Source organism: Cherax quadricarinatus, chromosome 32 (genome assembly GCF_038502225.1).
Source record: "Cherax quadricarinatus isolate ZL_2023a chromosome 32, ASM3850222v1, whole genome shotgun sequence".
Lineage (NCBI taxonomy): Eukaryota > Metazoa > Arthropoda > Malacostraca > Decapoda > Parastacidae > Cherax > Cherax quadricarinatus.
In genome coordinates this window covers 35,122,389-35,137,761 of record NC_091323.1, presented here as the reverse complement: position 1 = coordinate 35,137,761, position 15,373 = coordinate 35,122,389, and the positions used below count along the sequence as shown (strand labels likewise).

General features: G+C 38.4%; 1 protein-coding gene across 2 annotated transcripts in view; it reads left to right on the top strand.

The window, feature by feature from the left end:
- The window catches only part of LOC128690219 (m-AAA protease-interacting protein 1, mitochondrial), a 25,311-nt gene extending 10,022 nt beyond the window's left edge, over positions 1 to 15,289 (top strand). For both annotated transcript variants that reach the window (XM_053778787.2, XM_053778786.2), the window contains exons 4-7: positions 8,709 to 8,822; positions 11,410 to 11,485; positions 13,570 to 13,666; positions 14,728 to 15,289. In XM_053778787.2, the coding sequence (XP_053634762.1) occupies positions 8,709 to 8,822; positions 11,410 to 11,485; positions 13,570 to 13,666; positions 14,728 to 14,833 (393 nt within the window). In that variant the 3' untranslated portion in view covers positions 14,834 to 15,289. The remainder of the gene's footprint in view (positions 1 to 8,708; positions 8,823 to 11,409; positions 11,486 to 13,569; positions 13,667 to 14,727) is intronic.
- The last annotated feature ends 84 nt before the right edge of the window (positions 15,290 to 15,373 follow it).

The window sequence follows — 15,373 nt, the reverse complement described above, 5'->3', positions numbered from 1 at the left end:
AGAATAGGATAGCAGATGAACAAGGAGGCTTTAGGAAAGGTAGGGGGTGTGTGGACCAGGTGTTTACAGTGAAACATATAAGTGAACAGTATTTAGATAAGGCTAAAGAGGTCTTTGTGGCATTTATGGATTTGGAAAAGGCGTATGACAGGGTGGATAGGGGGGCAATGTGGCAGATGTTGCAAGTGTATGGTGTAGGAGGTAGGTTACTGAAAGCAGTGAAGAGTTTTTACGAGGATAGTGAGGCTCAAGTTAGAGTATGTAGAAAAGAGGGAAATTTTTTCCCAGTAAAAGTAGGCCTTAGACAAGGATGTGTGATGTCACCATGGTTGTTTAATATATTTATAGATGGGGTTGTAAGAGAAGTAAATGCGAGGGTCTTGGCAAGAGGCGTGGAGTTAAAAGATAAAGAATCACACACAGGGTGGGAGTTGTCACAGCTGCTCTTTGCTGATGACACTGTGCTCTTGGGAGATTCTGAAGAGAAGCTGCAGAGATTGGTGGATGAATTTGGTAGGGTGTGCAAAAGAAGAAAATTAAAGGTGAATACAGGAAAGAGTAAGGTTATGAGGATAACAAAAAGATTAGGTGATGAAAGATTGAATATCAGATTGGAGGGAGAGAGTATGGAGGAGGTGAACGTATTCAGATATTTGGGAGTGGACGTGTCAGCGGATGGGTCTATGAAAGATGAGGTGAATCATAGAATTGATGAGGGAAAAAGAGTGAGTGGTGCACTTAGGAGTCTGTGGAGACAGAGAACTTTGTCCTTGGAGGCAAAGAGGGGAATGTATGAGAGTATAGTTTTACCAACGCTCTTATATGGGTGTGAAGCATGGGTGATGAATGCTGCAGCGAGGAGAAGGCTGGAGGCAGTGGAGATGTCATGTCTGAGGGCAATGTGTGGTGTGAATATAATGCAGAGAATTCGTAGTTTGGAAGTTAGGAGGAGGTGCGGGATTACCAAAACTGTTGTCCAGAGGGCTGAGGAAGGGTTGTTGAGGTGGTTCGGACATGTAGAGAGAATGGAGCGAAACAGAATAACTTCAAGAGTGTATCAGTCTGTAGTGGAAGGAAGGTGGGGTAGGGGTCGGCCTAGGAAGGGTTGGAGGGAGGGGGTAAAGGAGGTTTTGTGTGCGAGGGGCTTGGACTTCCAGCAGGCATGCGTGAGCGTGTTTGATAGGAGTGAATGGAGACAAATGGTTTTTAATACTTGACGTGCTGTTGGAGTGTGAGCAAAGTAACATTTATGAAGGGATTCAGGGAAACCGGCAGGCCGGACTTGAGTCCTGGAGATGGGAAGTACAGTGCCTGCACTCTGAAGGAGGGGTGTTAATGTTGCAGTTTAAAAACTGTAGTGTAAAGCACCCTTCTGGCAAGACAGTGATGGAGTGAATGATGGTGAAAGTTTTTCTTTTTCGGGCCACCCTGCCTTGGTGGGAATCGGCCAGTGTGATAATAATAAAAAAAATAAGATGTGAAGTTACAAGATATTCAGTATATTCATGAAAAATATTTTGTAGCATGAAAGGTTGTTGAGTGTACACTTTAATACCCAGTTTGTCTACATTGTATGGTATATGCCAGAGCCAGTGGCAGACCTACACTTTTGGAGCCCTGAAACTTGAACTGTTATGGGGTCCCATTCACAACCAGCAATGAGGTCTGGATAACCACTGTTATCTTCATTGCAGTTGTTCCACAGCAGATCATCACAAATTTAACCACTACATCTTAGATTTTGATTAAAATTGCTGTACTGGATTATCAGTGTGTACTAAAGTTGCTTCTGGGGCCCCTCCAGGATTAGGGGCCTTGAAGCTTAAGCTTCATTAGTTTCATAGTAGATCTGCCCCTGGCCAGGGGTGAGCCATATCAGCAGCTTAGCCTGCCTACATAAACTTCATGTACCACACAGTTTTGTCTAAAATTTTAAATATTTAATAGCTTAAATTCATGTTTTCCATTTACGTATATACATAAAAAAGATGAAGATACATTATTGATATCAGTTAAAATTAGGTTAAAGACAAGAAAACATTGAGCTGACATTTATTCAGTAAATGCATTTTCATATTAATGAAAACATGAGAAGCTCTCACACCACGTGAAGAATATAAGCACTTATTTACGTACACTTGTTGCATAAAGGAGGCAAAATAATTTATTTTTAACATGACGTCCACCTCCTACAGAGGCACATTAAAAAAAGTTAATTTGAAAAATTGCAGAAATTTATCTAAATAATAACTAACTCATTAGCCAAGTACATGTATTTTCCATATTTTATTGTAACTGAATAATTTACAGAAATATTGACACAAATTGACATTTTGTACTGGTCTTCTAAAATGTTTATATTATACAGTAGTAGAGTGCAAGAACAATATTTCAATTATATAGTTTATTCTTTCTCTTAGGATCTCTCTTATTTCATTTAGTATATCATTAAATATTGTCAACATTTTCTTTTTGAACTTTTCATACAATTCCTTTAGGTACAAAACAGAAAAATAACAAATTATTCCAAATAAAATTAATATTTTCTATGTACCACAAAAGACAGCACACAGTCCCCATGTTTAGTAATTCTTGTCTTTACAGCTTGCACTCAATTATGAATTACAGTAACGTTGGGTATTTCCATAGAGGTATACATTAATTTTTCTTCTAGTCTGTTTTTGTGTAATAATTTCAAAGTTCCCAAATTATTTGTTTCAAACTTAAAATGCTCATGTGTATGACCCCATGATTATAATAATAATATTGGGAAGGTGAATGAAACCATTCTCATGGTAGATCTTGAAGAATTTAGGAACTAACGCCTCTTGCATGAAGGATTGTATTTGCCATCAGTTACACTGTGCTGTCAAGTTGGTCAAGGTCTTTCCACCATATTAGTTGATATAGGCAACTATGTCAGGTTGGATAATAGGCTGAATGAGTTTAAAAAGAATACATTTTATAACTTCTCTTTTTTACTATTTCTACAGGAGAATGGGTTACTAGCCCATTGCTCTTGGCATTTTAGTCACCTCATACGACATGCATGGCTTACGGAGGAAAGATTCTTTTCCGCTTCCCCATGGAGAATAGAGGGAATAAAGAAGAACAGGAACTATTAAGAAAAAGAAGAAAAACCTAGATGTGTGTATGTACATATATATATATATATATATTGGAAGCAGTGGAGATGTCCTGTTTAAGGGCAATGTGTGGTGTAAATATTATGCAGAAAATTCGGAGTGTGGAAATTAGGAGAAGGTGTGGAGTTAATAAAAGTATTAGTCAGAGGGCAGAAGAGGGGTTGTTGAGGTGGTTTGGTCATTTAGAGAGAATGGATCAAAGTAGAATGACATGGAAAGCATATAAATCTATAGGGGAAGGAAGGCGGGGTAGGGGTCGTCCTCGAAAGGGTTGGAGAGAGGGGGTAAAGGAGGTTTTGTGGGTAAGGGGCTTGGACTTCCAGCAAGCGTGCGTGAGCGTGTTAGGAGTGAATGGAGACGAATGGTACTTGGGACCTGACGATCTGTTGGAGTGTGAGCAGGGTAATATTTAGTGAAGGGATTCAGGGAAACCGGTTATTTTCATATAGTCGGACTTGAGTCCTGGAAATGGGAAGTACAATGCCTGCACTTTAAAGGAGGGGTTTGGGATATTGGCAGTTTGGAGGGATATGTTGTGTATCTTTATATGTGTATGCTTCTAGACTGTTGTATTCTGAGCACCTCTGCAAAAACAGTGATAATGTGCGAGTGTGGTGAAAGTGTTGAATGATGATGAAAGTATTTTCTTTTTGGGGATTTTCTTTCTTTTTTGGGTCACCCTGCCTCGGTGGGAGACGGCCGACTTGTTGAAAAAAAAAAAAAAAAATATATATATATATATGCATGTGCATGCCTGTGTAGTGTGACCTAAGTAGAAGTACCGAGATGTACCTGTTATCCAGCGTGTTTATGAGACAGAAAAGAGGGACACCAGCAATCCTACCATCATAAAACAGTTAAGAACATAAGAACATAAGAACGAAGGAACACTGCAGAAGGCCTACTGGCCCATGCGAGGCAGGTCCAAGTCTCCTACCGGCTTAAGCCAAAGCACCCAACCTAGACAGGTCAGGTCACATTGACTTAAGGGAGGAACACGGCAACCGACCTGTTAGCACAAGCTATCAGGTCTAACTCACACCCACCCACATCTACTCATGTATTTATCCAACCTATTTTTAAAGCTACACAACGTTCTGGCCTCTATAACGGTACTTGGGAGTTTGTTCCACTCATCCACAACTCTATTACCAAACCAGTACTTTCCTATATCCTTCCTGAATCTGAATTTTTCCAACTTAAAACCATTGCTGCGAGTCCTGTCTAGGCTAGATATTTTCAGCACACTATTTACATCCCCTTTATTTATTCCTGTCTTCCACTTATACACCTCAATCATATCCCCCCTAATTCTACGTCTTTCTAGAGAGTGCAGTTTCAGGGCCCTTAGTCTATCCTCATAGGGAAGGTTTCTGATACATGGGATCATCTTTGTCATCCTCCTTTGTACATTTTCCAGAGAATTTATATCCATTCTGTAATACGGTGACCAAAACTGTGCAGCATAATCTAAATGAGGCCTAACCAAGGATGTATAGAGTTGAAGAACAACCTGAGGACTCCTATTATTTATGCTTCTTGATATGAAGCCAAGGATTCTATTAGCTTTATTGCGAACACTTATGCACTGTTGTCTTGGTTTCAGATTACTGCTAACCAGAACTCCTAAATCTTTTTCGCAATCCGTAATATTAAGATCTACATTATTTAGTTTATATGTGGCATGGTTATTGTCCTGTCCAACATTTAGAACTTTGCATTTGTCTATATTAAACTGCATCTGCCACTTCTCCGACCACTGCATCAGTCTATTCAAATCTTCCTGGAGTGCTCGAATGTCCTCGTCAGAATGAATTCGACGGCCTATTTTGGTGTCATCGGCAAACTTGCCGATGTCGCTCTTTATGCCCTCATCTATGTCGTTTATGTAGATTGTGAACAGCAGGGGGCCCAACACTGACCCCTGTGGAACACCGCTCGTGACGCTTCCCCACTCTGATTTCTCCCCATTTATGCAAACTCTCTGCTGCCTATTTGTCAACCATGCCTCTATCCAGGAAAAAATTTCTCCTCCTATTCCATGTGCTTTAATTTTCCTCAATAGTCTCTGATGTGGGACCCTGTCAAAAGCCTTACTGAAGTCCATATACACAATATCATATTCATTACCATGATCTACCTCCTCAAATACCTTAGTGAAAAAAGTTAATAAATTCGTAAGGCAGGAACGCCCCTTTGTAAAACCATGCTGAGATTCGTTGATTAATTTATGCTTTTCAAGGTGGCTACGAACTGCCTCGGCAATTATTGATTCCATAAATTTTCCCACTATGGAGGTTAGGCTTATTGGTCTATAGTTCGAAGCTAAGGACCTGTCACCTGTTTTGAAAATAGGTATCACATTTGCCATTTTCCACTTATCTGGCACCATGCCAGTTTGTAGTGATATGTTGAAAAGATTAGCCAAAGGTGTGCTAAGCTCCTCTTTACATTCCTTTAGAACCCTTGCATACAGTTCATCAGGGCCTGGGGATTTGTTAGGTTTTAATTTATCTATTTGCCTAAGGACCATGTCACTTGTGACCCTAATAGTGCACAGTTTATTATCGTCCTGTTCTACATAATTTATCATTACTGGAATATCGCTGGTATCCTCCTGTGTAAAAACTGAGAGGAAGTATGTGTTAAAAATTCTACACATTTCCTTATCACTGTCAGTGAGCTGACCCGAGGAACTTTTGAGTGGGCCTATCTTGTCCCTGATCTTACTTCTGTATACCTGAAAGAATCCTTTTGGGTTAGTCTTCGATTCTCTTGCAACTTTAACCTCATAATCTCTTTTTGCTTTTCTAATTCCCTTTTTTATTTCTCTCTTTAACTGAATATATCGATTTCTTAATTGCCCCTCTCCTCTTTTGATTTGCCTATATATGCCTCTCTTTTGACCAATCAGATATTTTAATCTATTGTTCATCCATTTAGGATCATTTTTGTTTGATCTGATTTCCCTATTTGGAACATAATTTGACTGAGCAGCTAGAACTATGCCCTGGAAAGCATCATATCGGCAACCATCACCACCTACCTGACCCTTAGTCAGGTCATTCCAGTTCAGCCCACCTAAGTAATTTTTCAGTCCTATGAAATCAGCCAAGCGAAAGTCAGGGACGGAGACTAGATTGCCATTATTAGGGGAATTCCATGATATGTTAAAACTGAGTGATTTGTGATCACTCTCCCCAAGCTCATCATTAACCTCAAGATTATTAATTAGTGTTTCCCTACTGGCAAGAACCAAGTCAAGGAGGTTATTTCCCCTAGTTGGCTCTGTCACAAACTGTTTTAAAAAGCAATCCTGGATCGTATCAAGAAAGTCACCCGACTCTAAATTTCCTGTCAAATTGCTCCAGTCAATCTGTCTATAGTTGAAATCTCCCATTAGCACAACATTTTCGTATGTAGATGCCTTACGAATTTCGTCCCATAGAAGTTTACTGCACTCCCTATCAAGATTTGGGGCCCTGTAAATCACACCCAAAATTAGTTTTTCTCGGCCCTCGAGAAGCTGTAACCAAACAGATTCAGTGGCTGACGCTTCTAATTTAATATCTTGTCTAACACAACAATTTAAATTGTCTCTGACATACATCGCTACTCCACCACCTTTCCTGTTGACCCTGTCAGTGTGGAATAATTTATAGCCTTGTATGTGACATTCAGAGGGCATCTCTCTATCTTTCAGATTGAGCCAGGTCTCTGTTATAGCAATAATATCTATGTTTCCTGCACTTGCAATTAATCTTAGCTCATCTATCTTATTTCTAACACTCCTGCTATTAGTATAGTAAACCTTAAGGGAGCTAGTCCCTTGCTGCCCTCTGCTGTCCCCCTTTGTTTGCTGACCTGTTCTATTGTCTTTATTTATAACTTCATGCTGAATGCCTTTTATACATTTACTGTTTCCAACCCTAGTGTTGCAACCTGCTTGTTTCCCACACACACCCATACCTCTATCTTCCATCAGTTTAAAATCATAGGCATTTCACCAATGGCCTTCTCAATCGAGTCTGCAAGTGCTACCACCCCTGCCCCAGAGAGATGTACCCCATCCCTTGCATACATATCATGTTTGCCATAAAAGTTGTTCCAGTTGTCAATGAATGGGATTGCAAGTTCCTTGCAGTATCTGTCTAGCCAGCAATTTACACCAATTGCCCTAGACAACCATTCATTTCCTACTCCCCTTCTAGGCAAGATGCTACATATGATTGGGATCCCTCCCTTAGACTTAATGAAATCTATAGCTGACCTGTACTTATCTAGCAGCTCTTCTCTCCTACCCTTCCCAATATCATTTCCACCAGCACTGAGACAGATAATGGGCTTGTTCCCATTACCTGACATGATATTATCCAGCCTGTTGACAATGTCCCCAACACCAGCTCCAGGGAAGCACACTCTATCTCTCATCTTCTTATTCCTATTACAAAAAGCACGGTCAACATATCTTACCTGAGAGTCACCAACCACAAGAATGCGCTTACCTTCATTAGCAGGGGCAGTAGTACCCTTACCTTCACTGGCCACTGAAGTACATTCATCCTGGAGAACAGAGAAGCGATTTCCTACCTTCAGATCTTCACTCTTAACTTTCCTTACTCTGATGCGCCTCCCATTACTGTGAACAACTCGCCACTTGTAGCAGGTGCTGGACTGCACCTCACTGCTGGTAGCCGTTGCTACCTCCCCACCTACAGCCTCATCACAGTGAGAGACAGACTGCACCTCACTGCTAGAAGCCTCATTCCCCACATCTCCAACCACCTCACACTCTCTCCCAGGCCCATTGAGGTGGACCTTCAGCCTCCTAATCTCCTCCTGGAGAAGCAAGACCTCCTCCTTCAACTCTCCAACCTCAGATTTTAAAACACTGCAGAAGCAAGCCATGCTTTGTAACCGTCCACGCTAATCCCCAAAGCAGCTCAGGGTCTGTGACCTCACGTGACGACTGACCACTGAACACTGACGACTGACCACTGAACACTGTCGACTGACCACTGACCACAGTTACAGGTTTCTGTTTCACACTCTGAAGGAGGGATGTTAATGTTGCAGTTTTATAACTGTACTGTAAGCACACCTCTGGCAAGACAATGATGGAGTGAATGATGGTGAAAGTTTTCCTTTTTCGGGCCACTCTGCCTTGGTGGGAGATGGCCGATGTGTTAATAAAAAAAAAATATATTTTATAACTAAATTTCAGAACATTGAATGAATATTAGGATGGAGTGGGGATGTTGTAGCTTGGAGGGTTATTTGAAGTTAGATATATGTGCATTTCTGGCAAGACAGCTACCAGATGAATGATTGTTTCTTTTTTATGTATCACCTGCAAAGCTGTATGACCCTTGTGGGTTTAGTGCTTAGTTCTGATTGTAATAATAATAATAATGTATCACCATGCCTTGGTGAGTGTTGGTGTGGTTAAAAAAAAAATAGAATTCTTTGTAATTTATTTTACTTATATTTCAGAATGTTTCATGTAAAAATTATATTTGCAATATCCAATATCTTCAAAAACTCATTATACTCTGTTTTCAGGCTGTGTGTACCGTTACCGAGCATATTAGTAGACGAGATTGGGGCGAACTCTGTGGACTTCTGACTCAAAAAGCCATTGATAAAATTCGCAATACAAAGTGGACTCATGACCAGGTATATCACTTGTATGCAATACTATAATGAATTGAGATGAGATAAATTGTTTTTCAGCAAGCAAAATTCAAGGGTTGATAGCAAGGTAGAATGTGTTAGAAATTTAAAATTATAACTGCATAGGTAAGAAAATGGGAATTCTGGGTAAGAGTACATTACAATATTTCAAGAGGAGTGCTGTGAAACCCATATCGGTTTAGCACTCTTATCTGATATTATAATAATAATTAAAAATAATTAAAAATAAAGTAAAAATAATTAAGAATAATATTTTTATTATTAACCCTTTGAGGGTCGACAGGCCCTCTCCGAAACTCGTTCTCAGGGTCGGCCAAATTTAAAAAAAAAAAATTATTTTCTCTTATGAAAAGATAGAGAATCTTTTCCCGATCATAAAGACACCAAAAGTTTGAAATTTGATAGAAAACTTACGAAATTATGCTCTCGCAAAGTTAGCGGTCTCGGCGATGTTTACGCATCGGCGATTTTGCCCACTTTGAGCCCCATTTTCGGCCAATTTCGCTGTACTAGTCGACAAAAAACATGAATATTTCGCTAGAACTCCATTTTTTCTATCGAATGGGTGCAAGAAACTACCCATTTATGAAATTCAACTATCCAGTACAGTGGTCAGAATTTAACAATTTTGCCAATTTCACACAAATTTCAAAAGATGCCAATTTCTGAATAGGGTCCAGAATAAACAAGAAAGACATTCCTGGCACTAAAATGACATTTCCTCTAGTCATTAGTCACGTCTCAAGGCCCCTCTTATATTCTTTTGCTTTCCATTTTGAATTTTTATTCTCACAAAAAATATAAGATTTACTGTTATGCAGACTACTGCATTAGTGTAAAAAATGGTATAAATATTATTGGTGCACTTGTGAAAGAATATTAGACTCACCAGTTGACGTGTATTGCACGCTTGGCACGATTTGTTTACTTTTGAAGTTTGGTAAAAATCGAACATTTCTGCTACTTTGAGCTCAATTTCAAGGCACCTTTCATTGTAAAACCAGCCAAAATCATCTCAATTTCTGTAATATGTCTTCCATTCTATAAAATGAGACCAAGAAAACTAGAATACACCAATAAATACCATATGAAAATACACTGCAAAGTCGCTGATTTATTCCAAAAAAATGGTCAAAGTTTTTTTTTTCTCATTATGCACTGTGTGCTGCAGGATTTTTTTTAGACTGTGCACACTGACCACATAGACCCATTCTTTCATATGAAGGCCTACCAGCTTTCTCCCACTAGATTTGAGGCCGCTAGAATTTATGCATACTAGTACTTCAAAAACCCCTACGCATAAGACGTACTAGTACGATGAAAACCCTCAAAGGGTTAATAAGGGAAAATGTGGGAAGCCTCTGTTTTAATGGTGAATATATAACCACATACTATTTCACTGTCAGTTTTAGATTATACATTTGTATAACATTCAACATATTTAATAAAATAATGTCATTTTTTATACACTGTATACATTATTGTCTTCAAGTATTAATGTATGAAAGTTTTACTGGTACAGCATGTACTTACTGATTTTTTTAGCTTATGAATGTGTATAAATGATGAAGTTTGTTTCCTTAAGTACAGTATGTAGGGGAGAAGACTAATTAGGAACACAGAAGGAAAAAATCTGTATGAATGAGAGTAAAATAATATAATCAAAGTGCTAAACCTGTAAGAGCCAATGAGTAGTGAAGCAGCAGTCTTAGCACAGAATTAAAATATTTAAATAGGATGTTTGATATGAATTAAAATACAGCCTCTCCTCGCTTAGCGATATACGTACTCGTTTTCCGACCACTCGGACTTATGACCAGCTCTCCATCCAGTGTGCAAACCTAAATAATGTATAGTAGAACCGATGTCCTCTATTCTATTTATTACAGTATACAGTAAACTACTATTGTATAGACATTTAAAAATATACCAGTGATGTTATAAATGGTGCAAAGGTGACATTAAAATATGCTGCTTGCTTAACGACCAGTTCACTTACCAACCTACTCTTAGGAACTGAACCCTGTTGCTAAGTGAGGAGAGGCTGTATTTAAATAGGATATTTGATGTGAATTAGCTGCACATTAGTATTCATTTGGATCTCTAAAATCCTCATTAAAGGCATTGAACAAAAATTTGATTTTGTATGGATTGGCAGATAGGAACAGAATAATCCTAAATGCCTGCTGCATTAATATGGTAGGGATATGAGTAAGTATGAAGGCATTCAGGGAAACCTGTTAGTTGGACTAAGTCCTGGAGGTGGGAAGTACAGTGCCTGTACTCTGAAGGAATGGTTGTTGATATGTTGCAGTTTTTTAACTGTAGTGTAGGCACACCTCTGGCAAGACACTGATGGAGTGAGTGATGACGAATGCTTCCAGTGTGTTAATCAAAAATATAATAAATATGTTGGGATAAACCAGTATGAATGTGGATGAGCGATAGAACCATCATAAGAGAAAAAAGGGCACTCACCGTTTTTCTCAAATAGACTTCTTGCACTCAGTATCAGCTACATTATTTTCTTGTTGGATCAGCACTGTATGCATGTATCATGTCATTACAGGTCAACAACCTTGTTCTTTCTACTGAAAATATTCAAGTGACACAAGTGAACAATGTATCGCTACAGACAGTTGTTGGTAAGTACAGTGCTTATTTAACCCTTAAACTGTGTTTGCACACATAGCGCTCCGACCCTGATTTTCTCCATAAGAAACAACGTAAAAAAACATAGATCTACATTCGGAGCGCTATGTGAGCAAACGTAGATCTACGTTTGGACAGTTTAAGGGTTAATTATTATTATTATTATTATAATCAAGGGGGAAGCGCTAAACCCGGTGGATTATACAGCGCCTGGGGGGGGATGTGGAAGGCATTCAGGCTTAATTCGGGGAACTGGGCACAGATCCAATTCCCTAAATCAAGAGCCTCTCACCAACATCAAGGAACCTTCCTTGAGGGGAGTTTAAGGGTTAAGATTGACTTAAGTCATTATTTAAGATTTAATTAGTTGGAGGAGCATTCCATTAACAGACAGTCAGTCATGTGAGTTGAAAGTCCAGAGGCAGAATGAAGAGCTGGAGATCAACAGTAGATGTGTTTTGTTCAGAAACCTAGACACTAATTGAAGTATATGATGAAAAGTGTTCTTAAGAGTACCATACTATACTTTAAATATCAAGAATAATTAGTAATCAAAGAAATGGAAAAGTGAATAATGCTAATTTTAAAATTTTTACACTCTTAAGGTTTTTTTTTTTATAAATATGGAATTTATAGTTGGCAGCATCATAAGATTGGGAAATAAATTTGAAAAGTATTATAACAACCTGTGTAACTTAGAAATGATCCTGAGGTGATACTTTTTATACAGTTTTCCAAAAATATCATATTAAGAGAGTTTTGTATTTACTGTAAATAAGGTGATGAGGGTATCAAATGATTTAAAGAAAAATTGAATATCAAATTGGAGAGGAGGAGTATGGAAGTGAATGTTTTCAGATATTTGGGAGTTGACGTGTCAGTGGATGGATGGATGGATGGATGAAGGATGAGGTTAACCATAGAATTGATGAAGGAAAAAAGGCGAGTGGTGCATTGTGGTATGTGTGGAGAAAAAAAACTATCTATGGAGGCAAAGAAGGGAATGTATAAAAGTATAGTGGTAACAACACTCTTATATGGGTGTGAACCTTGTGTTGTAAATGCTGCAGCAAGGAGGCGGTGGAGATGTCCTGTCTAAGGGCAATGTGTGGTGTAAATATTATGCAGAGAATTTGGAGTGTGGAAATTAGGAGGTGTGGAGTTAATAAAAGTATTAGAGGGCTGAAGAGGGGTTCCTGAGGTGGTTTGGTCATTTAAAGAGAATGGATCAAAGTAGAATGACATGGAGAGTGTATAAATCTGTAGGGGAAGGAAGGTGGGGTATGGGTCATCCTCAAAAAGGTTGGAGGGAGGGGGTAAAGGAGGTTTTGTGGGCGAGGAGGGGCTTGGACTTCCAGCAAGCATGTGTGAGCATGTTAGATAGGAGTGAATGAAGACGAATGGTATTTGGGACCTGATGAGCTGTTGGAGTGTGAACAGGGTAATATTTATTGAAGGGATTTAGGGAAACCGGTTATTTTTATATAGCCGGACTTGAGTAGTACTGGAAATGGGAAGTACAATGCCTGCACTTTAAAAGAGGGGTTTGGGATATTAGCAGTTTGGAGGGATATGTTGTGTATCTTTATACGTGTATGCTTCTAAACTGTTGTATTCTGGGCACCTTTGCAAAAACAGTGATTATGTATGAGGTGAAAGTGTTGAATGATGATGAAAGTATTTTCTTTTTGGGTCACTCTGCCTCGGTCAGAGACGGCCAACTTGTTAAACATATATATATATACAGTGGACCCCCGGTTAACGATATTTTTTCATTCTAGAAGTATGTTCAGGTGCCAGTACTGACCGAATTTGTTCCCATAAAGAATATTGTGAAGTAGATTAGTCCATTTCATACCCCCAAACATACACGTACAAACGCACTTACATAAATACACTTACATAATTGGTCGCATTGGGAGGTGATCGTTAAGTGGGGGTCCACTGTATATATATATATACTATATATATATATTTTTACACTAAATATTTTTATAAATGCACAATTATTAAATTTTACATTTTTTTAACATAGTAATACTATATTGTGTATAATTACAGGGTGACTCTTTTTCAGATCGAAAGTACTGTGACATTGATGTTACTATAATAGGAACTCGCATCCCTTACAACATTGAAAAGCATTCACTGATTGTTCTGGAATATTTTGCTAGGTATGTTTTGAATTTTTTCAACACGAGTCTTTGAAATATTGTAAGCCCTCTTGTAATCAAGGGGATACACTTCTGAAAATCTGTGCCTTATGGAAACATCATTGCTAAGTTAATTTTAAGCCAGCCCGTAATGCTATGCATATAAGTGGCTTTGGCATGCTGCTCTTACCTGTATTTTTTGTACCTCTGTTTGTATGCTAAATTTCTAAATAAAATAAATAAAATAAAAATAAAATAAAACAGCAATATGAAAAGTGAAGAACATAAAGCAAAAATGGGTTATGTTCCAGAGACTTTCAATTTTTTTTTTTTTTTATTTAATATGAAATACAAATTACAACAATGTATCTTGCATTACATTCTAGATGTTGCTTTCTGACATGATGTGGAGAGAGTTGATGTGGATTTGCTGGGGTGAGGTGGATGGCTGTGGCTGTGTTGATATACTGTAGATAGAGTTGTCAGTAGTGAATGCAAAAACAGGATGCACTTTTTCAGTTGTGTTTAGACAACATTGCACTATCTACTGTCATGTTATAAGAGGGTTCACAGTATACAGTAAACCCCTCACTTTAACTAATGGGAGAAGGGTGGGGGTGGCTAGAGATGAAGTTTTGATGTAATCATAACAATAATGAATTCTGTAACCAACATTCTTTGTCAGTTGTTTCAGAATAAGAGGCAACTGAAGTGCTGGGAGCAAGGAGCTAGCAACCCCCTCTGTATAAATTACTAAATGTAAATGTGTTTCTTCTTTTTCGGATCATACCACCTTGGTTGGAGACAGCCACTGAGTTTAAAAAAATATTATATTAATGAGGAAGTGCTAAATCTTTAAGGATTTTACAGTGGCTGGGGAATGGAAGGTAACCAAGTCGATCTGAGGAAGGGGAGGGGTAGCTCCAATTCCATTAATGAAAAGCATTTTAGCATCAAGGCATCTCCTCTTAAAGGGTATTACTATTATAGTACTACAGTAAAATTTATATGTATGCACCACTCAAATGCAAATCCCTGAATATTTAAAATTTTAATCATTCATGATTATTTTATTTTTGCAGGTTTCATCGAGAATATACTGAAGGCAAGCTTCCTGAATGGACTATTACTGTATTTAGACTCCAGAACTTCCAGGCAATATCAAGAAGAGATACAGACAGAGAGTGAATGACTGTTTTAGATCACCGTCCTTGAGGAATATGCCCAATATGCTAAACTATGTATATAACATACGTGTAACATTTAAATTAAAAAATAGCAAGATGAAGAATTATTATTCTCAAAACTCTGAAGCCATATGGGTCATTCAGTGTTGCAGTGTGGGTGAAAATGTAAGTGTGATGTGCTGTGGGAAGAAAGTCAGTGGTTAGGAAATTTTGAACCAAGAGAATAAGTGTTTAAAAATAGTGTACTGTAGAAGCAGCAAAATGTGAAGAATGATACATATTTTAAGTTGTATTTGAACATTTTTAATAATTTTTTATCACAGTGTAATTAATCTACATTTTCCTCAATGATGGAGCAGTGCTAAATGCATAGGGGGGGTCACACAGTGCCTGGGAGGCATTCAGGTTCAATCTAAGGAAGGGGAGGCTAAGTCCAGTTCCTTGGATCAATAGCCCCTCACCAGCATCAAGGCACCTTCCTTGAGGGGTAATCAAATAATTATAACTTACAATGAGTAGTAAAATAAAGAACATTATTCTG